Below are 24,794 nucleotides of genomic sequence, written 5' to 3' on the forward strand. Positions count from 1 at the left end.
TGGGGTGCTGTCAGCGCCTGGGCGGCCCTGGCCAGCGGAACCTCATATTGCCTCTCATGTCGTGTTGACGGAGAGCCTGCTCAGCCACGGCCACCCTCTTGTTCTTTGTCCGGGAAGGAAGGCCTAGCCAATGGCTGTGTGTGTGTGTGTGTGTGTGTGTGTGTGTGTGAGATGGAGTGTGGGGAAGTAGGGGTTAGGGTTAACCTGGCCGTCTAAGATGGGAGGAGGTGTTGACACCTCTTCAAACAAAATTTGGCAGGTCTATCAAAGTGGTGGAGGGAGAAGGGGGAGGTTTTGGAAGGAAACAGAAGACTGGAGTTGGGTCGGGGGGGTGGGGGTGACATCTCAATGGGAGGGAGGAAGGGACCACGGGAAGGGAAGGAGCAGGGGGCTGGTTTGGGGTGGGTGGGGGGTGTGACCAAAGAGAAGGCTGCCAGCAGGTGTGTGGCGTGGGGGAGTCTGGAGGAGTGCTGGGACCACAGCTCCATGCCGATAGCCAGCAGCAGAGTGCGTGAGGAGCCGTCAAAGGACACAGGATGGTGGGCTGTGGGAGACCCTCAGAGCACAGCGTAGAGGAAGTACGATGCACGGTAAGAAACACGCAACAAACTCACTCTTCATCGGGGGGGGGGGGGGGGGGGGGGGGGAACGAGTGTTTTTGGGCTTGCTTTTGTGACTGCAGTGGGCTGTATTGATTTATTTTTAGCTCTTACCAGATCTAGAGTTGGATTTGTTAGAGTATAAGCATCCAAATGACTTTTAATTGATAACAAAAATGTGAGAGAGAGAGAGAGAGAGAGAGAGAGAGAGAGAGAGAGAGAGAGAGAGAGAGAGAGAGAGAGATAGGTGGATAGAAGTGGCCAAGAGATATAGTCAAGAAGTATAAGGATCATTATAGATGGCAGGAATTTGGGTAATTTGGAAATGACTTATCAGAAGCTTCCGATAAGGAAACACAAATCTAGGATCGGCAATCATTTTATGTGGAGAGAAGTTCATTCAGCTCAGCATTCTGTTGTTCAAAGGCAATCATGGAGCAGGATGGTCCAGGGGTTAAGATGTGTGACTCCCACCTTGAATGTTCTTGGTTTACCAGTTGGCATTCTTGAGTAAGTGTCCTGAATCTGTCCTGAACAACAGGTCCACATTTAACCCGTGTATTGTCACTTTATTGCTAGGAGGGAGTTCCTGCGGTGAAACCCTGGTTCTCCCACAAGGCCTTCTGGGTGAGCGTGGTGGTCTGTCTGCTCGTGGTCTTGATCGCTCTGGCATTGACAGGCAACCTGGGTAACTCCGGGATGCTGGAAGACCCTGCCCAGGTAGAGTTACCCTGAAATAAACAAAACCCCTTCCTCATCTACAGTACGCCCTTTCAAACATCTTGTTCTTTTCAGTCTAGAATATTTTCCTACACTTAATGTATGGTTTTCTATTGCATGTTCATACACTAATAATAATAATTATATTGCTAATATTTTCATATCCTGTGTTTTAATATTGACTTGACTACCCTTTCATTCACCCGTTGCCCATGGTTTTTGTTTGTATCGTAGTCGATACACATTGTCCGAATCACCGGTCCCGATCCAACTGGCACTGTGATCAACCAATCAACAGTAGTGGACAAGGAGAATGACCTGGTGACCTTTTCAGTGACCTCACCGTCAAACCTCTCCTCCACTGTGCTCTTTGATGTCAAACATGTAAGTCAATTCATTTTGTGTATTGTATTTTGTAGCATATTTTTCATCAATACAGTGTTCCTGAGTCATGTCCATCAAACATGGCATGTGTGCATTGGCATGCATTTAAATATAATATACATATATAAATAAATGGGGGGCCTGTGTGTGTGTGTGTGTGTGTGTGTGTGTGTGTGTGTGTGTGTGTGTGTGTGTGTGTGTGTGTGTGTGTGTGTGTGTGTGTGTGTGTGTGTGTGTGTGTGTACAATTTGATTAAGATATTATATACATACATATATATTTGTTTTAAGAGTGAACTAAAGGAAGGAAATGTCTTTACACTGTAACACATAGCAAGCCTATGTTATAAGATAAAAGTTTAAAGGTCACCTGCCCATCAGGGGCTGGTTTGTTACAAACCGGCCAACCAGGAGAGCTGCTTCCTGCGTGAAATGGACCAATCGGATTACCAACGTGTTGGCTCCGTCCTGCCCGAGTCAACGCACCAGGTAACGATGTGACCTTTCTCCATCAACTAAGGAGAATGCAGTGGCTAATTGGTGAAAGAAGACAGATGGCATGTATCTCAAATAATTCACTGCAAGTTGCTATGGATACAAATCACCTCAATGATTCAACTTTCCGAAACGAAGTCTCTTTTTGACACGATTGCTGATAGGAGGACTAACATTAGCAGTGCATTGAACTCTCTGGTTTATTTCGAAAGGAGCGACCTCACTTAGCAACAGTTGGTTCATGCTGTTCTTACTCCTGCGCCACACAGCACAAAGTGTGTGAGGGCACACATGCATGCGTATGTGTGTCTGAATGAGTATATGCGTGTTTGTGAGTGTAAGGTGTGCGAGCGTGTGTGGGTCCGTATGTATGTGCGTCTGTGTGGGTGTCTGAAAGAGTGTGTGTGTGTGTGTGTGTGTGTGTGTGTGTGTGTGTGTGTGTGTGTGTGTGTGTGTGTGTGTGTGAATATGAGTGTGTGCACGTTTGTGTGTGAGTGCATGCGTGGGAAGGTGCATTTGTGTGTGTGTGTGTGTGTGTGTGTGTGTGTGTGTGTGTGTGTGTGTGTGTGTGTGTGTGTGTGTGTGTGTGTGTGTGTGTGTGTGTGTGTGTGTGTGTGTGTGTGCCCTCTCTTCCATGACTGAATTCTTCAGCACACCTGATCCCGCCCCAACCCCCCAGCCCCCCCTCTCGGCGCCCAGGCTCGTCTTACCGGACGGGTCAGGCAGCAAGCCTGAGCCCGGGACCCCGCACAATGCCTGCTCTGTCTGGGGGGGCTTTCAGCTTTTAAGGTCTTCTCTGTTGCAGGAAGATACAGCCTGATAGGTCCGATGATGACCCAGAGAGAGAGAAAGAGAGCGAGAGAGAGAGCGAGAGAGGGAGCGAGAGAGAGAGAGAGAGAGAGAGAGAGAGAGAGAGAGAGAGAGAGAGAGAGAGAGAGAGAGAGAGAGAGAGGATGTGGGGTTTATCTTGGCAGCACCACCAGTTTATCATATGCCAATTAACCGATTTTTCGCCTTTAAAAAACATTTGGCTTAAAGGACCAAATTTCCCCATCTGGGATTTAGAAAGTACATCTTGTCTCCACCTGGCCGGTTGTTGTTGAAGTGGAGCTGGTGTTATTAAGAGACCCTTATCACACCATGGGAAGATACAGGTGTAGCTCATAACATTCATTATGGGGCTTTCGATTTAGGTATGGCAGTGCACCAGTATAGACACAACTAGTTAACCGACCATGCTGAGGCTGCAAAAGACGTGAATAAAACCGAATGTAAGAATGACAGGAACCGGAAGTGAACTTCAACCTAACATGGACCATCTGTCAAAAGGCTCCAAATCAAGCAAGGGGGGGGGGGGGGGGGGGTCTTCCATCTCCTCTGGTGGTCCTCCCTCCGATCTGTAACCAGTTCCTCAGAGGACAGTAACCAATCAAAACAACCACTAGTGTTGGTGCACCAGAGCGTCCTCTCCCACGGTGTCCCATGTCCCGCAGAGACGCCGCCGCGTCGGCGTTCATTCAGACGCTCGGAGACAGCGCTCATTTAATCCTTGGTGGACCTCCGGGGGCCGCACCCCTTCTCTGCCCTCATAAATGGGTTAGGAGTGGAGGAGAGTGAGGAGGGGAGGCCTGCCATTGTCTCCTGTGCAGCGATATAGATGCTGATTTGCATCAGCATCAACCCCCCCCCCACACACATCCTTTGTTTCAGCTGAGGAGAGCCAAAGCAAGTGGGCCGGCGTATCGCTGTTATAACGGCTCGAGTTTCAGCCGCCCCTCTCTTGCTCTTTGACGGATATCTAGGCCGTGTTATGAACACTTCTCATTCTCTCTCACCACGTAGCCACCGTGTGTGAAACCATCTCTGACTCTGATTGTGTTTGCTAACCGCAAAGAGGAGATAAAGACTCAGACTTAGACTGAACCTTGAATCCCCTGGTCGGTCTTTTGTTTCCCCTTCCACAGATGAGCCAGTTCCAGCTGTCTGGGAGTGAGATCCACAGACAGACTGAGTTCCTGGGGGTGCTGGGGGGCCACGGGGTCAACGTGTCCACCCTGGAGGAGCCCTTCCAGGCCCTGTGTCGGGACAGCCCGGTCCACTGGACCAGGAGGGCAGAGGGTGAGACCCCATAGACAGCCACACACACTCCCGATGTATTGTATGTCTGCACTGTATTTCTGTCATCATTGGTGTCACTACAGGAGGATGACTGAGGTCTTAAATAGGGGGTTTATTGGTACTAATGTAGAGGTTTTAATCCAAAGTAACATTGCAGTGAATTCAGATATGTATTTAGGGGATTTCACAGAGACGATAGGCTGTGGACATTGGGGATCAAACCCAGAACCTTTTGGTTGGGATTCGAACACCCCGACCACTAGACACCCTGCATTCACACATAAAGGATTATGGAAGGGCTACCACGCAGAACATATACCTAAAGACGAAATCAGCAGCCAAAGGATCAGAAAGGATCTATTTGTATGTATGTAGCATTTAAAATGATCCCTTTCACTACAACGAACAAAGCATCTCTCATAACACTGTTTAATGAATGCGATTGCAACAGTTTGATACCACTGGACCGGAACTGTGTTGCCCTGAATGTGTGTTAATGTGACTGAACGTTGGTGTAGCTCCTGAATGAATTACTGAGACGATATGAACCAACACAGAAGAGGGGGTTTCTTGGTGGCTGGCCAATGGACTAAGGATGTGTAGTGTGGGAGTGAGAGCAAGAGAAATGTAATCTGCAACCATAACTGCCTGACCTTTTCCAGTGTATTGAATGCTTTTACCAACGAGACTTTTGCTTGTGTGAACTGAGCACTCAACAAATATCAAGGTCATTAGGCAAACGCTTTCATCCAAAGCGACTTACAAACCGGTCTGAGAACAAGCAAGGCATACATTTGAGATTGACTTGAAACTAAAAGGCTGAGTTTCCTCCACAAAGGTTTTAATGATGCGCATCCTTGTGTCGACATGACATTTGAAAATAACACTATCCCTTATAATCACAATAACTCAGTGGTGTTTGGTGACCTTGTATGCGTTCTCTAACACAACCTCTAAAGTTCCACCTGACAGAAGCTTTCCCTGTGAGAATTCTCCTCAACCTGTCTAACCTTATCATGTTCTAATTGTTCCCAAAAACCATAAGTACGAATTATCGGGCCACTTACACACTTAACTAAAAGCATCTTAACATTGTAATTAATATGCCCAAATTGTAAAAACAGGTCATTTGTTAGATGTTTGTTTCCCGTGAGACCACTGTATTGTCAAACCATGTTCCTCTCGTCTCTCCAGGCCCGGGGCGACAGAGACTCGTCTACTTCTGCATCGACATCTGCTTCCCCAGCAACATCTGCGTGTCTGTGTGCTTCTACTACCTTCCTGAGTGACCTTCTGCACCCCTCACCAGAACACCCCTCTGTCCCTCCCTCCACCCTCACCTTTATCACACAGCAAAAGCACCACCTTCGCTCCACACAAGCCTCATCAGGAGAGATGAGTAGCCTCAGGCTCTCTCTTTCCCAACACACACACACATGCTAGGAGATGATGCAGCTGTCATTATTCTCTCCTTAACCCCTCGTCATGTTGTAATGCCTCTTCCCTGGTGGCCCAAGATCCTGTTTACCGTTAACCATTATTATAGAGATGCAGTGTTTTTATCTTGCCAATAAACATTTGTTGTGTAATGTTGGGCATTTATTTGTGTGTGTCGCGTAAGGAGGAAGTAAGAACGGAGTGATAACGAAATCAGAAAACAGGTTTTGCAAGACGTATGACTGACCCAAGTCTTTACTGGGGAAAATCAGTCTTCAAAATATTAAAACATTGGCCCGGGAATATAATGAAATCATTTATACATAAGACACAAACAAGACATAACCAATTTCAACGGCACGGGCAAGCCAACATCCTGGATATAATGCAAATCACGTGGTCTTAAATATGGCCCATTTCTAAAAACAAAGCTTGTATTAATTCGCCCTCAGTGGTGTTGCAGACCGCTCGCTACCGGTTGCTTCATTTCTAAAAGATGTCACCATAAGGACATGCCCTTTGGAAAGATTGGCACAAAAAGTTAAAAACCTAGTTAGCAAATGAATGGAAGTGTCAAGAATTTCATTCTTCCAAATTGGCAGATGAGAGAGCTGCATCGGAATCATTCATACGGGCAAAATATTAATATTATTACCAGATGTTACATCATTTAAAAGACAGCAGGTGGATGCGTTTGGGAATAACTTATAAGGAGGGCTGACATTCAGACACTCCTGATCTCCTCTTCATCATCAAAATCATCAACGTCTTCTGGCTGCTGTGGGGATGGAGTCCCGATCATGCTCATCACACCGTGGTCTGGCTCGTCAACGCCGATCCAAAGAAGTCCCGCGGTCTCAATACCAACTCACGGATCATCGCCACCAAAGTTAACAAGCGATCAATATGTTCCCATGCGTGTCGATTCCGTCCCTCGTTCCAACCCTTCTGCTGGCAGGCGTCCATTCATTCATTCGTTCTTCTTCCTCTCCGCACTTCTGTTCTCCTGCCCAAAATCGTTTTTTCTTTTCCGTTCGCTCGACGCCGTCCTTCTCCTCCTCTTCATCAGCCCAGCACGCTGTCGTTGAAGGCCAGGCAGACCACGGCCTTCTGGTGCCCACTGTATTCCCGCTTGATCTCCCCGGTCTCCACGCACCACAGGCGCGCCAGGTTGTCTGACGAGGCTGCAGGAATGGCGAGAGAGAGACAGAGAGAGAGAAATCAGACAAAGTTTCACGTTCTACATCAAAAACTCTTGTTACAATCCACATGCGTGTTTGTGACAGCACATCCGTACTATTTCATTACACTTCTGTTGAGGTTTTGATTGAGCTATTGGTTACTTAACCACCCTAATATACAATACTATAGCAGCATATACAAGTTCAGCATTCATCTTATGGTCTCGCATAGGACCTGTGATTCTAATGCCTTGCTTAAGTGCAAACAGCTTTTAACAAATCAATTCGTTTTTTATGTCGTTTCTAGATGGCCTTGGCAACATTAGCGTTGCAAGGTGGTTTTCTTGAAGCCTAAACCGTCAAAGTTTAAGTTACAACTAGATGTGTAGGTGTTTTTCTCAATCATACCGAATCCCAACACTGCCACGTTCAGCTGGCCTGTAGTACTAACCTGTGACGATGTACTGGGAGTCGCCAGAGAAGGCGCAGTCCCACATCCAGCCCCTAGAGGTCTCCCCTGGGTTGTTGCTCTTGATGCTCAGCTCAGTCATCAGGGAGAAGTTGGACGTTCTCCAGATCTTGCAGGTCTGGTCTGCTGAGCAGGTGGCCAACAGGCTGCCGACACAAACATAGAAACAGGCATCACTCCTGTGAGTCAACGATTGTTGTGCAAGCAAAACCGTTCTGTTGCTTGTCCCTGTGGTATTCTCACTCGTCTTTTTACCTCAAAGTTATTCAACCCAACGAGGAGTCCTTTGGTCTGGTTTGAATACGCATTTAAAATGTATAATGTAATGGCATGCGATTTTCTCAACAACATAAGTTTATTTTATTCATTATTCCACTCTTAATGGGGTTCCAAGTATTTAGATAAAAGATTTGAATGGCATCTGGATGCAATGTATGAATCAACCGTATGCATACCACGGTATGTTTAATACAAAAATAAAACAGAAGACGTGGTAATTCAGTTAATTCAACGCAACATTCATCACAAGACTTTACTCATCCTCCAAAAGCTGGCCACACAAAACACAGGTCTGAGCTGAACAACCACACATGAATACAGTAGGAAAGCAGAGGGTTTACTCACGTGGAGTCAGGGCTGAACTTGCAGCGCAGCGAGTAGCGCTTGTGGGCCGGGATCTTGGTCTTGGGGATGAGCTGAGTGACCTCGTCTCCCATGCCCCCTGCAAGGTTCCATACGTAGCAGTTCCCCTGGAGGTAGATGGATGCCCCACAACGACAGAAAATAAATAATCAGCCACCACACAATGCTCAGCGTTTCAGAAGAGAGCAACGCAGCCAAGAGCCCCCATTCAGTCCCTCCTTTCCAAATCAACTCAGACACAGCAGTGAAATAGCATGTTAATACACAGTTAATAAAGATTTGGTTCAAGTAATAGCTTTATAATCAGGGGGTTGGCCAACACTCAAATAATGGCATAATAATGAGATAGAGAGACCTTCAGGATGCCCATCCAGTTGTTGTTGAGAAACCTTATATTATTTGAGAGAGAGAGAGCAGTCTTCCTGTCCACTAGGAGACTCAGAACCCTAACTAAGCCAAAATAGAGTCCGGACGATCCGAGCTAGTCACTGATCCGGCACTAGATTTCGGTCACTAGCACCACCGCAGAACATGTAAACAGTGAGCATCTGTGCATGTAATGCATTGCTACAGAGGAGGGCAGAGTAACTTCCTGACGGACTCCATGAGACCACCAAATCCACTGACCGAGCTGTTGACCGCTGCCATGTAGCTAGCGTCCGGGTCGATGTGTACAGAGTTGATGGCGACGTCGGGCTCGGGGATCAACTGCTCGTTGTGGTCCGTCTTCAGATCCCAGATGTGGATCACGCCGCTCTGGTCGCCTACGATCAGCTCTGCCTGGAGCACACAAGACGACAGGCAGCCATGTTGTTCATCTCTGCAGATACTGATATCGCACAGTTTGGCCTATAGCAAACAATATATCGGTGGCGGTGCATCGCTTATAATACCATGAAAAAGAAAAAGGACCAATTCTTACACAGAAGGTAATTATGCACTTTGACAATTTGATTAAATCAAATAGAATTGCATTTTCTATAGACGCAATTCAATTTCAAGGGAAATCGAAGCATTGACAATCAGAGTAAATGGTCTTCTTTGTCTCACCTGGTTAGGGTGCAGGCACACACAGTTGATGGGTGCATTGACCTGGAAGATCCTTTGACACTGCAGGTTCCTGGACCTTAAAAACATCAGAGGAGACCAACACAGGTTAGCATTTTATTAGCATTTGATTCACCCCCGTGCATGCATCGAATGCGAGGGGAGTACCTTAGGTCCCAGATCCGAGCCATGCAGTCCTCCCCTCCGGTGTACATCCAGCGCCCATCCTCATGGAAGCCCACTGATGTGATGTTTTTGCTGACGCCATCGTATGTGATCACTGGGTTTGGGTTGTTGGAGTTCAGGTCATACATGCGGATGTGTTGGTAGCCTAAAAACAGAGAACCCCCCCCCCAAAAAAACAAGTTGTTACTTCTATGTTGTGAATTGGTTGATAATATAGATTTGAGGAGCGGTCAATAAATTGTGATGATAAACATACCTGCAGCTGCAATCATACTCCTATCTGGTGTCACCTCAAGTGAGTTTACCTGCTGAGAGCTTGTTAAGCAAACGCATAACAGGTTTTTGGTATTCCGACATCATGATACAGTACACCACGGCACTGACACTTGCTGGTTAATAGATTTCAGGTGTACCGAGATACATTTCAGTTTAACGATATTATTTGTGCCAAACAAAACATACCAAGGCAAAGGGCGTAAAAACAAAGGATACCGAGTCTTGATGCTGGACCGTCCTGGTGCAGATCCCGCTGTGGGCCTGCCAAAAACGTACTGTATGGTCGTATCCAGCCGTGGCCAGTATCACTGGATCACTCCCCACGGTCCCCCCCTGGTTTACATTCATTCTTGCAGATAGTTGTCCCCGGACCTATCGAGGAAGCTATCGAAATAAACACATTCTAACTTGTCATTTTATAAGATGTAAGGTTGCACATTGTTTTTGGAATATAGTATCTATATATTTTTACTGAACTATGTCAACAAGGTCAGTATCAACAAAGATAGCATGGAAAGCTAACTTGCTAAGAGTTAGACGAATCGGCAGCTATGAGAAAACGATTTTGATCGAGTCGATTAAGTTTGGAATGGAATATTGAAACTCAATGAACAGTGAAAAATGCATTGCAAAACAGAATAACACAAGGTAAACCCTACCTTGAAGGTAGATGTGATGTTTAGTGTGTGCGTCCGTAAAATGCCCCCACAACAACATAACTGTACGATGGTTCCGCTTCGTTAAAATGAAGCTCATATTTAATCTCTTTTGTGTTGCTTTATTATAGTAGTCAAATTAATTTCCAGGCTGAACCCGTTATAAACAGGCAAAGAAAATAACACACAGTAAAAATAGGACTTAAACATTTAATGGAAACAAATCAGAATTTTGTTCAATTAAATCTTTATTATTATTGAAAAAATGTATTAAATATAATTATTATTAGTAGTAGTACACATGTGAACACCTGCATAAATTTCATAAATACATGTTTCCAAACATAGACATAGACATACACAAAGTAAGCTCTCAGCATAGTCAAATATATAATCTAACACTACGTCTTTGCTGTAACCTATCAAAGAGCAGTTAAAGAGCCGCGCTGTAGGAACTTCCTGCTCTTCTCCTCTTGCTTTACACTGGAGCTCACTGCAGCAGGGCGGACATATGCTGCTTCACTTCCCCTGGATCAGCCAATGAGCACGCAAGGATCATCCCTCTGACACCTGACCTCACCTTGGTGGACGGGAGAACCTACAATGGTTGTACATGTTAATATTAATTATTCATTTGGTAATTGATTCTCAGAAAAAGGGTACTGGGTTTGATTCCTGTGCCAGAAGCCTAACTGAAGTAATCCATGAGCGAGATTGCCCATCCCTTATACCGTTTCTCCTAACATGTATCTGAACTCACCGTAGGCCGCTTTGGATGGAAAGTGTCTGCCAAACGACTATATTGTAGTAGAAACGCAGTGGTAGACTGTGTGGCCAATTCTTTAGATCTACCTTCATGTGTATTTTGCATCTCTCCAGAAGGAACTTCCATTTGAACGCAGTACGCTGTTCATCAGTGAGACCTGTGAACTCCTCGATCTGCAACAGAAAGAATGAAAATCGTCTTGTTATCTTTCTGTTTCAGAGACACTCATCAAATTCCATGTATAAAAATACATACTTTGTCACTAGAAAATAGCTTGCACATAAATTTGCAGGCAACGAACAGGGTTTTAAGAAACATCTAAATAGTACATTAGTCATTTTACTGCTATAAGTCAAACAGGGTTCAGATTCTCAATTCATTAACATCAATTTTTAATCACTTGGACACTATTTTGGAGAAAATGTATGGATCATTGTTTCGAGTTCAACCTATTGCACACTGGGTGGCACTGTGGTGCTGCACTAGTAATATATAAATCAATGAAATCCATAGTTGGTCGAGATACCTTCATGCCTAAGGGCCCAATCCCATTTCAACCCCTTACCCCTTCCCCTCCCCCCTCCCCCCCTAGAAATGGGATTGGGCCATATAGTCTGAGGGTCGCTTCAGTCCAGGAGTCCCCACCCTCCGGGGGCCTACTCACAGTGCAGCCCAGCGTCTTCTCAGCCACAGGGCTCCTTAGGGAGCAGGCCTGCAGGGTGCCGGTGTGGTCGGTGACATCCACCGTCAGGTCGAACCCTGTGGTCAGGGACAGGGGCTGGTCCCTGCCCGGACACGAGGGGTTGGTGCAGCTCTGCAGCTCCTCGTTCACCTGGTACTTGCACCTAGCGCTGAGGAGGTGGAGGGGGTTGGGTCACTGGATGCTGATAGGAAGCATGATATACCTTAAGGCCCAATCCCATTTCTACCCCTTACCCCTTCCCCTTACCCCTCCCCCTTGTTTTGAAGGGGTAAGGGGTAGGGGTAAGGGGAAGAAATGGGATTGGGCCTAAATACTCTTTGAGCTAGGGTAAACATCTGGTAATCAATGTTATTTCCTGTGGGATGAATAAAGGTCTGTCCATTCAGCCAAACATCTACTCCTCTGTATATCTATGTCACTTATTGATTTAAGAGGTTTGCTGGTTAGATTCTCAACCAGTTTTTTATAGGGATTTTTAATGAAGAATTGCGTCTCTTCTGTTACTATGAATATGAAAACCATGATCTGTATATTATTGACTTTGTTTGAAATTATTATTTTTTAAACATCCACATTTTCTGAAAAGTGGTGCATAGAAAATTGCGGTAAAAGCAGAAGTTAGGATCTGAACTTAATGTGAATCTGTGGCAGAACGGCTGTGGCCCGTCACGCTGGTGGGTCAACCTACCACTTGGTTTTGATGACTCTGGAGATGGAGGAGTCCAAGTCCAGCTTGGAGATGAAGCTGTAGGTGAGGCCGAAGAAGACCTCCGGGCTCTCCTGGGCCCTCAGCTTCAGATGGTTCACCGTGTACACGTCCGTGATGGAGTCCACTGGGGAGCGACGTGAAGGACGCAAACACACAAACAACACATTGGACCGTAAAGAGGAAGTATGGACGTCCTTCATCTTCCTGACAAGCTATTAGTCATTGTTTGTATATATGTTAATATCAAACAAGTATAGAAGAATGATAAAACAGTAAGATGGTCAAACAGCAAGGCTCCCGTCTGACCTACCGGGCATGTCGTCTGGCCTGTCGTCGTCCACCAGCAGCCCTGAGCTAGACATCTCCTTGGCACGGCTGAACAGCAGGCCAGCTTCCTTGGTGTCTGTGATGGACGCAAACACTCTCTTCAAGTTTACATACACATAGTTAGACACAAATTGTTCACAGCAATGTTTGTGTTAGTAACATGTACTGAAGCCCAGAGATGTCAATCACAGTTGTGGTTGGTGAAATGTGAAGTATTCTCAAAAGGTTGGAATGGAACTGAATGGCTTCTGGCTTTCTCATTGCTGTTGTGATGTGTGGCTTAGAGAAGGTTAACTGTGGTGTGTGTCCTATTTGACAGAACCTATTATTAATCATTCAAGAGGTCATTCAAGATCGACTTCAATCAATGAAATGTCAATGAAGGCAGGAATCCATATGATGATACAACATTATACCCGTTTTTCACTTAAGTTACAACCCAACAATGATGCATGACCCAAGTTGGTACCCAGGATGCAGTTTGGGTAAATATTAAGCTACGCCTACAGGTAAAATATATTCTTACCAGGGTTGACAGTAACAATAGTTTTGGAGTTAACTGTTGCCGCCATACAGTTTCGGAAACTGTCAAAACTAATCTTGGCATCTGCGATGAAGAGAACTTTGAGAAAAGAAAGCAGGAAAGAGAAAAAAACACAACTGTCGGTTATAGTGAATGTCTATATGAAGACTCACAGCCTATGGAACTTGACAGGCATGTTATTTCTGCATTAGGTTAAGGAAATATTCATTTTGTAAGCGAGAGGGGTTAGCTGCTGTTAACCTACCCGTCTCCTTTGGTACCAGAGTTTGTATGAGTTGAATGGCCTCTCTGTCCCAGCTGTGTGTGTGAGGTTGGGGAGTTGAAACGCAGAGGTGGGGTGGACACATGGTGAAAATCAAAGACACATGGGGGTGAACAGAGGTCCGGGCAATCACTCGACCAATCAATCAATCTAATGATTGATGGCAAGCTCGGTTGCAAATATGCTTACTGAGCTATTTTCTCTGTTGCTATGTAAAATACAATTCGATGTAAAATAAGCATGCACTGCTTACTTTAATTTTCCCTTTCATCTACATGTGCATGTTATACACACATATAATATACATTCTCTAGCATTTTGTGCTGAGGCAAATGGAAAGCCACCCTTACCAGACTAAGGAGAAGGAAGTCACGGAGTCATCAAAGAGCTTCACCTCCAGCCTCTGGCCTCTACGGCCGTCTGATGTGGTGAACTGCTTCGGCTCTGCAATCTAAAGACATTTATACAACATGTTTCATATCATTAAGCCTTTGCAGGTTTTGGTTGGAGGATGGATGATTTGATCACATATGCTTTGAGTCCCTTCTTTACATTGAACACATAGGTGTTCACATTATCCAAGTGCATTTGCCAGATGAACAAGTCTAGTCCAAAGTACCCTATTACATTTTACATTTCAAAGAGAATTACATTTCAAAGAGTGTATCGTGCTCATTCTCAGCTAACTTGCTACCCAGCATGCTTCCAACTATTTGCCCATTGCCTACATATACTCACCCTCAATTAAAGTACCCTACCGATCTCACTGCAGCCAGTATATTCAGGACGCTGCCGTCCAGACTCTGCCCATTGGCCACTATGTCCCCGAGGGAGTAGAAGTCTCGGGGGTCCTTCACAGGCAGGTGGAGCAGAGGGAGGAGCCGATCGGCTGTGTCCATGTCTGCACACAGCAGCACCCGAGAGTGGGCCTCTGACACCAGCAGCCTGTAGAGGCTGGAGGAGAGGACAGGACGGGCGAAGGGAAGTCCACGGGTCAAAGGTGGACACTTTGATGTGTCCGATGTTGGTCAATTGTAACTACTTGTGTCACCCATGTGTCAGTCTGACTACTGTCAGACTGACACATGGGTTGTCAACAGACAAGAATGAAACGAATATTACCCATCTAAGCAATCTACAACCAGACCTTAGCAAAAAAAATCACCTGTTTAAATGGTAAAAGTAAGAACAAATAAACAGTTCTTGTTTTTTTACCTTGGTGTTGTGGGGCAATATTTTTCATCTTTCTCTGGATCTTTGCTGGACACTAAAGGATTTTCAACAACCACTTTGTCAAGAAAGACAAAGAAAAATGTTTAAATAAATTAGTCAACAAAAAGCAAGCAAATGGCAACAAATCAGAACTGAATAAAGCTCATTTCAGCACGTCCAATTAAAAGGCTGGAATAACCTGTCAATCACTTTTCGGCCTGACCAATCAGAAGGCTTTAATTACGTTCCAAACCCATCCGTAACCCCAACCACCAGGGCCTGCATCTACCTTTGTGACGTCTATGCGTCTATAAATTCGCGTGTTGCATCGTTTGCGTCGGTTTTGAAAGAAGACTCGACGAGAGAAAAATCAAGAAGTGGAAGAAGATGACTGATTTCGCTATCAAGATGATCCAGCCGGAGTACGCTCCGGTTGGCATGAACTCGATCCGACAGGTGATCCTCGACGGCCTGAACCGTTTCACACCTCGGTAAGTTGGAAAGCTAAAGTCAACGCTGAAGTTAAAGCAACGCAAATGGAATGTTTGGTGATCGCAATGCTTGTTGGGCCATATCGTGTGCCCCTTTATCAACTTTATTTTTATGTTTATTCGCCTGCCCGATTGTGTAAACATCTTCTCATATAGGCCTAGTTCTCACGGTATCAGACCATTATGCCAACATGTTTAGCCAGTTTATAGCAATGAGCTATTTGCCGGACCGTTGCCTAGTTACTAATAACAACATGCGCTTCGTCGATTGAGAACTATTTACACACAGGCATAAGTGCATCGTGTTTTTCCGGAGGAGAAGAAGAAGCTGAATAACTGCGAAAAATAATACTTTTAATGATGGAGTCTCCGGCTTTCGTTTAGAAATGTCAACAATTTATTTAGGATTTAACATAGAAAATGTTACGTTCAAAATTAATTTAAAAAACAAAACTTGATCAAGGAAATGAAACACTCGACATCAATACAACCTCCAGCTTTCCTCGTGACTACCCGGTTTGTTTACATAATGTGGGAGCATCTGTCTGCATCACGCAAATACCCGAAGCATTTACTGACGCAAAAGACGTTTAGAAATGTTCAGCGTAGTGTCCAAATTCTCGTTTGTTCACTCCCTATATAGTGCACTAAATCATGAACACTATATAGGGAATAGTGAGTGAGTGAATAGGAAACGATTTCGAACACAGCTAATGTAAGCTCGCTAACTTTTTGCTGTCTATCAAGCAGAGACAGCTTTTCATTGGTGCATGAAAATTCGCCATCGGGTCACCAGTGTGCGCCCCGGGCCAATGGTATCGCTTGTCTTTTTTGTTATCACCACATGATTGGACAATTCAGCGAATCAATCAAATAGGCTACCTCCCTCAGCAGCAGTAAGTTACATATTAATTTAGTCTTTCGGCCTGTAGCATATAAACAAAATGAAGCAACTGTCCCATATTTCTAACTGCATTTGAAGTAGACAAATTTGAGACTCACAAAAAATGGACGCTATAGGACAGTGATCATGATTTGTCTCAATATCAGAATAAAAACAATTGGCCAAATAGCAATGGCTGGTGGAATGGCCATAAACTAGGTCTGTATATGCAGTGTAAGCTTGTCCAGGCCCTGCAAGTCAGAATGTAGGCTATGAATCTGAATGAATAGTAGGTAAATAATAGGTAGTGGCCAAATGCACCAGTATACAGGAAATCAAAATGGGGGGACATTTTTATGGGGGGGGGGGTCCACTAGATCGGATTTTAGCGTGATAGCGGGCCCAAATGGCAACCAAACACACGTTTTTGTTTTATTTTCTGATTTTAACGTAACATGGTGCAAAAACCGAATCTCTTTATCTTTCAGGCTGTGGAGGGATCTGACGAGCGGGCACCTGGAGCCCTGTGTGTGTGACCAGATGGTGGCCATGTTAACGGACCTGATCTCGTTCCTAGTGAAGGCCACTCTGGCTCCCGTCATGCCGAGGATTGGGGAATACATACAGAGCCATGGCCACGCCTGTCGAAACATGGACGTTGCGTACGTTGAAGCGATGCTGAAGATGTCTGAAGTTTAGGATATTGTTTTAATTTTTTGCGTAGATATGTTAAAAAAAATTCTAACCGGTTGCAAAGAGATTTAATTCACCTCATTTGGACGAACTAATTTGAAAGGATCAGAAATGTTAATCACCAAAAGCCACATCAACATGTTAGGATCGGGTCAGTAATTCCAGAATATTAAGCGAATATTATGTTTCAATGGTGCTCTTTTAGATACAAGACTCCACCCACAGAGAAGGACCTCCCTTACTTCCAGCTGACTGAAGAAGGACTCAGAGCCAGCTTTGTTGGGTCCCTACAGAAGGCCCTCACCAGTATTTTTGAAGTCCCGCAGCGACTTGCCATGGACTCACTGACCCAGCTGATAGTGGCTGAGGTCAGCTTGATGGCCAACGCGGTCATCCTCACTGCCATGACCACGCCCATCTTGGAGTCCAGCATACCGGTGACTCTCAGCGTTGCCTCCACTGTCTCCTGTGAGACGCTGCAGATGTTGGTGGTCCACTTGGTCACCATCATTAAGGGCTCACTGGACCATATTGTGGGTAAGCCCGGTGGCGTCAGCAAGGCCCCTCGGCGCACACTGGAGGCTGACGGGGAGGCTTCCACCACCATCAAGATGGCTCCTGGGACCCTACCCAGTCAGTCATTGGATGATGCCCCTCAGCACGACCCAGCAGGGGGTGGCTCTCCAGAGTCAGGGCTCAGTCCTGAGTCAGGGCCCGGTCCTGATTCAGGGCTCTGTCCGGCCAACCTCTTGTATCAATACAGCAGAGAACAGAAACGCAAAAAAGGCATTTTTAGACGGCTGATGAAGCTGGCAAAAGACGGGTTGTCAGCAAAGCCTTCCCAGGCAAAGGAAATCAAAAGACTGAGGCTCAGGATCAGGTCTTCGGCCTCTGCCCCTGCTGCCTCCCTTAAGCTATGGACGAGGAAGAGGTCCTCTAAAGTCAGTCCTCTGCTAGTCCCTGCTGTGCCGGCTCCTGACACCGACCACAACAACGTAGCCGGTAAGTTACCCGACGCATAGCCAAGGTTAAAAAAATCAAGATGTTGTAATATATTAGAACACGGTTTGTGCATCGTGTTAATTAGCACCAATATTTAATTAGTTGATTACAATTACTCTGTTGGACAGGGATCTCTATCAAGAAGACAAGCCAGACCGGAGCTCCTCCTGACAGCTTCCTCTGCAAGTCCTCCAGAGTCAGTCCTCTGCTAGTCCTTGCTGTGCCGGCTCCTGACACCGACAACAGCACCCCAGCCGGTAAATTACTCGACACAGCCCAGATTACAAAAAATCGGACAATGCATTGTGTTAATAATAACCACTTTTTAATGAGTAATGGCTTTGTTGGACAGGGACCTCCACCCAGAAGACAAGCCAGGCTGGAGCCCCTCCTGTCGGTGAGCGGCCCAAGGGCCCCAGCGGCCTCTGCAAGTCCTCCAGAGTCAGTCCTCTGCTAGTCCTTGCTGTGCCGGCTCCTGACGCCTACAACAGCAACCCAGCCGGTAAATGACCCGACACTTAGCCCAGTTTACAAAAAATCGGACGTTGCAAAATATTGAATTAGTCGATTGTGATTGTTCTGTTGGACAGGGATCTCCACCCAGGAGACAAGTCAGACTGGAGCCCCTCCTGTCGGTGAGCGGTCCAAGCGGCCCAGCCTCCTCAGCAAGATGGTGTCCTCCATGGCCAAAGCCATTGGAAAGACCTTCACTCCCTCCGCCCCCTGCACAACCCTTTTGTGACGGCTTCCTAACCCCCTAACCCAGGCCGATCTAACTCGTAGCCTGGATTACTAATTAGGAGGTGAGTCTGGCACAATCGCCACCAAAACGGCTCCAGGCACCCAAGCCTGCCATGACTTTGCTGATGCCCCTCAGCTCTAACACACTAGCGCTCTCTAAAGTCCAAAGGTAGGGCGGTTGTCTGTGGCTGGTTGTCAGCGAAGCGTTGCCAAGAGAAGGAAATGAATTGGCTGAGGCCAAGACCAGACAGTCTTTGGCCTCTGCCCCAGCCTCAGGGGCTGGACTATCTCGGGCTGCTGCATCCTGAGGCATCTCCGCCTAGAAGTCTGGGAGCCCTTCCCAGTGGGGAGCGACGCAGGTGCCCCACCACCATCCCCAGGATGGCTCCTTGAACCCCATCTTTTGAGGAATTGGATGATGCCGGACCCATGACAACCCTGCTGAGGCTCAAGCCCAGGTCTTTGGCTTTGCCCCTTCTGCCTCCCTGAAGCTATTGACTAAAAAAGGGGTCAAGTCAGTCCTCTGCTAGTCCCCGCTGTGCCGCCTCCTGACACCGACCACAACAACCTAGCCGGTAAGTTACCCGACACTTGCCCCAGATGGCAAAAAAAAGTCAAAAAGGGCGGCGTGTGTGAATAGTTTCAAAATGCTAATTTGACAAGATGTTGTGATATGTTTGTTTATTGTGTCAATAAGAACAGATATTTAATGAGTTGATTATATTTGCGCTGTTGGACAGGGTTCTCCACCCAGAAGACAAGTCCGACTGGAGCCCCTCCTGTCGGTGAGCGGCCCAAGCGCCCCAGCAGCCTCCGCAAGATGCTGTCCTCCATGGCCAAAGCTATAGGTAAGCCTCTCACTACCTGCACCCCTTCCACAACCCTTTGATAACAGCTTGCTAACGCCCTAACCCAGGCCTATTCAACTCAAAGCCTGGATTACTTATTAGGTGGTGGGTCTGGCCAATCAGCACCGAGGCGGCTCCAGGCACCCCATCCTGCGAGTACTTGGATGAGGCCTCTCAGCCGACCCTGCAGGGGGCTGCTGTCCAGCGTTGGGGCCGACTGTCACTGGTTGTCAGCGAAGGGTTGCCAGGAGAAGGAAATTAAAAGGGTGAGGCTAAGGTCATCATCATAGGTGAATTTTGAGATGACGGAGAGCACGAGGCTCACGCTCAGAGATCCCGGTCGGCTAAATCCAAGCATGGTTAAGGACCTCCTTCATAATCCTAGCACTTTCAAGGTCTTGATCTTTTATTATTTTTTATTTATCAAAGCACCCTGCTGAGGCATAAGCCGAGGTCTTTGGCCTCTGTCCCTGCTGCCTCCCTGAAGCTATGGAAGGGAAAGAGGTCCTCCAAAGTCAGTCCTAGTCCCCGCTGTGCCGGCTCCTGGCACCGACCACAACAACGTAGCCGGTAAGTTACCCGACATATAACCCAGGTACAAAAAAAGTCACAAAGGGCAGCGTGGGTAAATAGTTTCAATATGCTAATTTGACAAGATGTTGTAATATGTTTGAACAGGGAGAGTGTTCATACATTGTGTTAATAAGAACCGATATTTAGTTGGTTGAGTTAGTTGATTATAATCCCTCTGTTGGACAGGGTCCTCCACCCAGAAGACCAGTCAGGCTGGAGCCCCTCCTGACGGTGAGCGGCCCAAGGGCCCCAGCGGCCCCCCGCAAGGTGCTGTCCTGCAAGGATCAGACAGTCTTTAGCCTCGGCCCCAGCCTCAGGGGCTGGACTATCTCGGCCTGCTGCCTCCTGAGGCCTCTGCCCAGAAGCCTGGCCAGACTGGAGCCCTTCCCGCTAGGGAGCGACGCAAGTGCCCCAGCGGCATACTCAAGATGGACGTCCCCTAGGGCCGAAGCCATTGCCAAGCCCTTCACTACCTGCGCCCCTGCTCCAACCCTTTGATGACGGCTACTCATCCCCCTATCCCAGACCTATCCAACTGTAGCCCCCGGATTAATTATCAGGTGGTTAGTCCACTACCCTCACCACCTTAACTGGTCCAGGCCCCTCAACCTGCGGTTGTCTGTTGCTGATTTCAGCGAACAAATTCAGGCCAAGGAAATTGAATGGTTGAGGCCAAGATCAGACAGTCTTTGGCCTCTGCCCCAGCCTCGGGCTAGACCATCTCAGCCCGCTGCCTCCTTGAAGCTATGGACGAGGAAGAAGTAAAGTCAGTCCTCTGCTAGTCCCCGCTGTGCCTGCTCCTGACATTGACAACAACAATCTAGCCGGTAAATGACCCGACACATGACAGATTTAAAAGAAAAGTAAAAAATGGCAGCGATGTTGTTGTAATACGTTTGAACACAGAGTGTTTTTGCATTGTGTTATTAAGAACCAATATTTAACTAGTTGATTATAATTGTTCTGCTGGACAGGGATCTCAACCCAGAAGACAAGCCAGACTGGAGCCCCTCCTGTTGGTGAGCGGCCCAAGGGCCCCAGCGACCACTGCAAGTCCTCCACAGTCAGTCCTCTGCGAGTCGCTGAGGAAGATGCTGTCCTGCAAGGGCCGCTGTCTCTTGCTGGTTGTCAGCGGAGCTTTGCCAGGAGAAGGAAATGAAAAGGCTGAGGCCAAGATCAGACAGTCTTTAGCCTCAGCCTGCTATCTCAGCCTGCTGCCTCCTGAGGCATCTCTGCTCAGAAGCCTGGCCAGACTGGAGCCCTTCCCGCTGGGGAACGACACAAGTGCCCCAGTGGCATCCTCAAGATGGAAGTCCTCCGTGGCCAAAGCCACTGCCAAGCCTTTCACTACCTGCGCCCTGCTCCAACCCTGTGATGTCCGCTAACCACACCCATATTCCAGACCTATTAAACTGGAGCCCCCTGATTTATTATCAGGTGGTTAGTCCACTCACCACCAAGACTGTTCCAGGCACTCCATCCTGCTGTCGTCTGTTGCTGGTTGCAGCTAAGCGTTTTCAGGCAATGGAAATTACTGTAAATGGCTGAAGCCAAGATCAGACAGTCTTTGGCCTCTGCCCCAGCCTCAGGGGCTAGACCATCTCAGCCCGCGGCCCCTGCTGCCTCCCTGCTGCCTCCCTGAAGCTATGGACGAGGAAGAAGTAAAGTCAGTCCTCTGCTAGTCCCCACTGTGCCTGCTCCTGACACCGACCACAACAACCTAGCCGGTACATCACCCGACACCAGATTGCAAGTCCACAAGGGCAGCGTGTGTGAATAGTTTCAAAATACTAATTCTGGAGCCCCTGACGTTGAGAAGCCCAAGGGCCCAAGCAGCCTCCGCAAGATACTGTCCTCCATGGTCAAAGCCGTGGGCAAGCCCTTCACTACCTGCGACCCCTCCCCAACCCTTTGATGACAGCTCCCTAACCCCCCTAACCCAGGTAAATTCAACTTGAAACCTGGAATACTTCCAGTCTCCCAAAGACTCGCATTCTTTGGCCTCTGCCCCAGCGTCAGGGGCTGGACTATCTCAGCCCCTGGTGCCTCCCTGAATCCTCAAACCAGAAGACAAGCCAGATTGGATCCCCCCCAGACTGGATCCCAAAGACACTGCTCTCCATGGCCAAAGCCATTGCTAAGCCCTTCACTGCCTTGGCCTCTTTTAACTAACTTGTAACTTACTCTACTCTCTATCAACTATCTTGTTGGCCTCGCACAAAACCTTTGAGGGATTCCTAACCCCCATGGAAAGACTCAGGATTGCAGGGGGTGTGGTCTGAATCCCTGACTTTGTCAACATTTTATGTAGTTTGTACTTGTCTGAAATGCTGTTACTAGATTAAGTTGCACCACTGCTGTGAGTGTACTGTTATTGGACACTGCAATGGCCACTTAAGTTTACGCTCATAAGTGATTCACTAGTGTACATCGCTGTTACGGCTAATGACTTGCACCAAACTCACCTGAAGTATGCCAGCACCAGAGACTGTGCCCTCTCTCTTTTCGCTCTCTGGCTGGCTCACTGGCTGTTGTTTTGCAGTGAGCGCTCTGGTCGTGGTGTTTTGTTTTTAAAGAGCATTGATAAGTTGTTGAAGGGTAAGTATTGTTTTGTTTTCCCATGTTTTTTTCTCTTGTCTTGGTGTAGAGTGGGATTAGAGATGTTTAAATATATTTTTAAGCCTGGACTGCAAGTATTGTTTAAATATCTGTGATTTTCTGGTTATTGTGGCTACCCCAAAGCATTTTTTTTGCTTATGTCTTTGTTCCTGTATTCCATACAGTTTATTTATAATTAACCCTTTGTTTGAATGGTGCCTGGTAACATTTAATTTCAATCCCTTTTTGCTATGTTACCTCCCCACCCATCTATCAACCTCAGGGTGGTAACAATCGCCATGAGGGGAAATGTACTACGACTATTAAAACTTTAAATTGGAAGGAAAAACAAATGCAATATTTGGAGCAGAGCAGCCTTAACTCTGACATAAGTTATAAAAAAGTTTTGAACTTGCCCTGCTGCATTACACGGAAGCGACTGGATTTTCAACCCATCTATATAAAATAAACATTACTAAAAACAAACTACGTGAGGACATTGCATCTTTTCTTTTGTTACAAAAGCTTGGTATGAACAGGGTATCATTAAAAGGGGGGGGTTATATCTTTGCTTGAGACCCCGCTCTTCATAATTCCTGTGCACGGCACTGCTCACCACATTCTCCAATGTTAAAGCTGCCAGAGAGGACATTGATGAATCCATCGTTACCCCAGGCTGACACGTTGATGAAGTAATCCGGGGAGTCCTTCACCGTAAAACTGAAGGTGAATCTATCAAAGCCGATATCTGTAATTCAGAAGTATGGGGTTGTGTCCTGCTGTATATTTCAATTGAGGAGAAAAAATAACAAAAGTACCACAAGGTGGGAGTATTGTACAAAACATTTATTTCCATTTATAGTTTAAGTTAACTATAAAAACCAAAGTCTAGCAGTCAAAATACTATAAAAGAAAAATATATATTCACTTTTTCTGTCGGGGAAGCTCCGGACATCCGTTTTGCCGATGACTACACCAACTACCCTCTGCAAAAACAGCAGGTACATCGATCACGTTTTACTTTCTGCATTTAACAAATGATGAAAAAATAATAATTATAATATGCCTACGTCAGAGATGTAGCTTGACCTTAGTCTGAGCCCCAATTAAGTATATATACATTTATAAGGAATTATAACAAAACATGGGTAGCCGTCCATAGACAGAAAAGCTGTTTTCAGCCTATTGATGAGATATAGTTTAATAACTTTATTATATTCAGCTCACCGGGTGGGAGATGTTGGGGTGCAATTCACAGATGGCGATATTATTCTGAGCAGACATCTTCCACACCGAATGTAAAAGCTCTCTTTGGAACACTTAAATATCTTGTGATTGCCTAATTGTGGGGATAAGAACATATATAAGTAATTGTCAACGTCTATTCTTCAAAACCATAGCTTATCGAATATATTGAATAGGTTTGCGTATGTAGGCATACAATATACGCTTATGAATTAAAATTAACGATTCTCAAAACATCTATGACTCACCTTGATAGGTAATCGACAGTAGAGTTGGTTACAATATATTCATATAAACTAGCTTAATCTTACTGAAAGAAACGTAACGGGTAGAATGATATACTTTTTATTCCTCACATTTCAGATTTTCGCGGCATTGACGCCCTCGCGCCGACACAAAACTAAATTGCTCGTGCATTAATTTTGAGTAAATGTACCCGCATGCGTGTGAATGTGTGCGAGCAGGCCTACTTGCGTGTGTGTTTGCGTGAGTTCACCTCACCCTCACCTTGATTAGGCATATACTTGCAACAGCTTTTACTGACCAAAATACTGCGGTTTGACATTTTACAGTGATTCTTATTCTGGATATCTAGGCCTATGTGGAAAAAGGTAGCTATATGGGTAGACAAAACAATTCTGATTGTTTTGATGAGGATTAGTTATTTGTTAGATTTCTAAATTCTGTCAGGTTGTTTAATTTTAATTTTGAGAGAGTAAATAAAAAGTGATTAAATAAACGAATAAGTAAAACATTAATATATGTAAAAGAATCAATCCTCAATCTCCACCAGTGAGTCTTACAGCGGTTTAAATTGCAAGATTTTAAGTTCCAATCTTATTAGATATTCAGACTGCATTTCTAGGGTCCATTAATCACGGAGTCCTTATGCAAACGGATTAATCAAAATGATCCTCGCATTCAGCTTCATGATTTATCGAATATAAACGCATAGCTTCAATTAATCATCCCTTAAACACAGTTTAAC

General features: G+C 46.1%; 3 protein-coding genes and 1 long non-coding RNA gene across 4 annotated transcripts; 2 read left to right on the forward strand and 2 right to left on the reverse strand.

The window, feature by feature from the left end:
• The first annotated feature begins 438 nt into the window (after positions 1–438).
• Positions 439–6,278, forward strand: bricd5 (BRICHOS domain containing 5). The gene is made up of 6 exons (XM_060036435.1): positions 439–590; positions 1,179–1,319; positions 1,554–1,703; positions 2,084–2,191; positions 4,162–4,315; positions 5,510–6,278. The coding sequence occupies exons 1-6, from the start codon at positions 537–539 to the stop codon at positions 5,602–5,604; spliced, it is 702 nt and encodes a 233-aa protein (XP_059892418.1). The 5' UTR covers positions 439–536; the 3' UTR covers positions 5,605–6,278.
• On the reverse strand, positions 5,978–10,283 carry mlst8 (MTOR associated protein, LST8 homolog (S. cerevisiae)). Its single transcript, XM_060036434.1, has 9 exons — positions 10,213–10,283; positions 9,770–9,937; positions 9,534–9,585; positions 9,260–9,422; positions 9,095–9,170; positions 8,672–8,824; positions 8,027–8,151; positions 7,385–7,548; positions 5,978–6,936 (listed from the first exon to the last, which is right to left on the reverse strand). Exons 2-9 carry the CDS (start codon positions 9,899–9,901, stop codon positions 6,818–6,820), a joined length of 984 nt encoding a protein of 327 aa, XP_059892417.1. The 5' UTR covers positions 9,902–9,937; positions 10,213–10,283; the 3' UTR covers positions 5,978–6,817.
• A 174-nt stretch (positions 10,284–10,457) lies between these two features.
• meiob (meiosis specific with OB-fold) lies at positions 10,458–24,297 on the reverse strand. The gene is made up of 14 exons (XM_060037607.1): positions 24,055–24,297; positions 23,789–23,900; positions 23,490–23,547; positions 23,178–23,309; positions 14,736–14,808; positions 14,279–14,474; positions 13,871–13,971; positions 13,503–13,555; positions 13,241–13,336; positions 12,698–12,790; positions 12,367–12,511; positions 11,640–11,826; positions 11,062–11,148; positions 10,458–10,807 (listed from the first exon to the last, which is right to left on the reverse strand). Exons 2-14 carry the CDS (start codon positions 23,843–23,845, stop codon positions 10,700–10,702), a joined length of 1,386 nt encoding a protein of 461 aa, XP_059893590.1. The 5' UTR covers positions 23,846–23,900; positions 24,055–24,297; the 3' UTR covers positions 10,458–10,699.
• On the forward strand, positions 18,159–19,386 carry LOC132446022 (uncharacterized). The gene is made up of 3 exons (XR_009522764.1): positions 18,159–18,303; positions 18,392–19,117; positions 19,283–19,386. It is a non-coding gene; the product is annotated as an uncharacterized LOC132446022 (long non-coding RNA).
• Positions 24,298–24,794: the final 497 nt, after the last annotated feature.

Source organism: Gadus macrocephalus, chromosome 18 (assembly GCF_031168955.1).
Source record: "Gadus macrocephalus chromosome 18, ASM3116895v1".
NCBI lineage: Eukaryota > Metazoa > Chordata > Actinopteri > Gadiformes > Gadidae > Gadus > Gadus macrocephalus.

Coding starts and splice junctions, on each gene's coding strand:
- bricd5 (XM_060036435.1), top strand. CDS start 537: ATGGTGGGCTGTGGGAGACCCTCAGAGCACAGCGTAGAGGAAGTACGA. Junction 1,320..1,553: donor TGCTGGAAGACCCTGCCCAG/GTAGAGTTACCC, acceptor TTTGTATCGTAG/TCGATACACATTGTCCGAAT. Junction 2,192..4,161: donor TGCCCGAGTCAACGCACCAG/GTAACGATGTGA, acceptor CCCCTTCCACAG/ATGAGCCAGTTCCAGCTGTC.
- mlst8 (XM_060036434.1), bottom strand. CDS start 9,901: ATGAATGTAAACCAGGGGGGGACCGTGGGGAGTGATCCAGTGATACTG. Junction 9,586..9,769: donor CGGTCCAGCATCAAGACTCG/GTATCCTTTGTT, acceptor ACAAGCTCTCAG/CAGGTAAACTCACTTGAGGT. Junction 9,171..9,259: donor GCTCGGATCTGGGACCTAAG/GTACTCCCCTCG, acceptor GATGTTTTTAAG/GTCCAGGAACCTGCAGTGTC.
- meiob (XM_060037607.1), bottom strand. CDS start 23,845: ATGTCTGCTCAGAATAATATCGCCATCTGTGAATTGCACCCCAACATC. Junction 14,475..14,735: donor TATTGCCCCACAACACCAAG/GTAAAAAAACAA, acceptor CCTCTCCTCCAG/CCTCTACAGGCTGCTGGTGT. Junction 11,827..12,366: donor AGAGTCATCAAAACCAAGTG/GTAGGTTGACCC, acceptor CCACCTCCTCAG/CGCTAGGTGCAAGTACCAGG.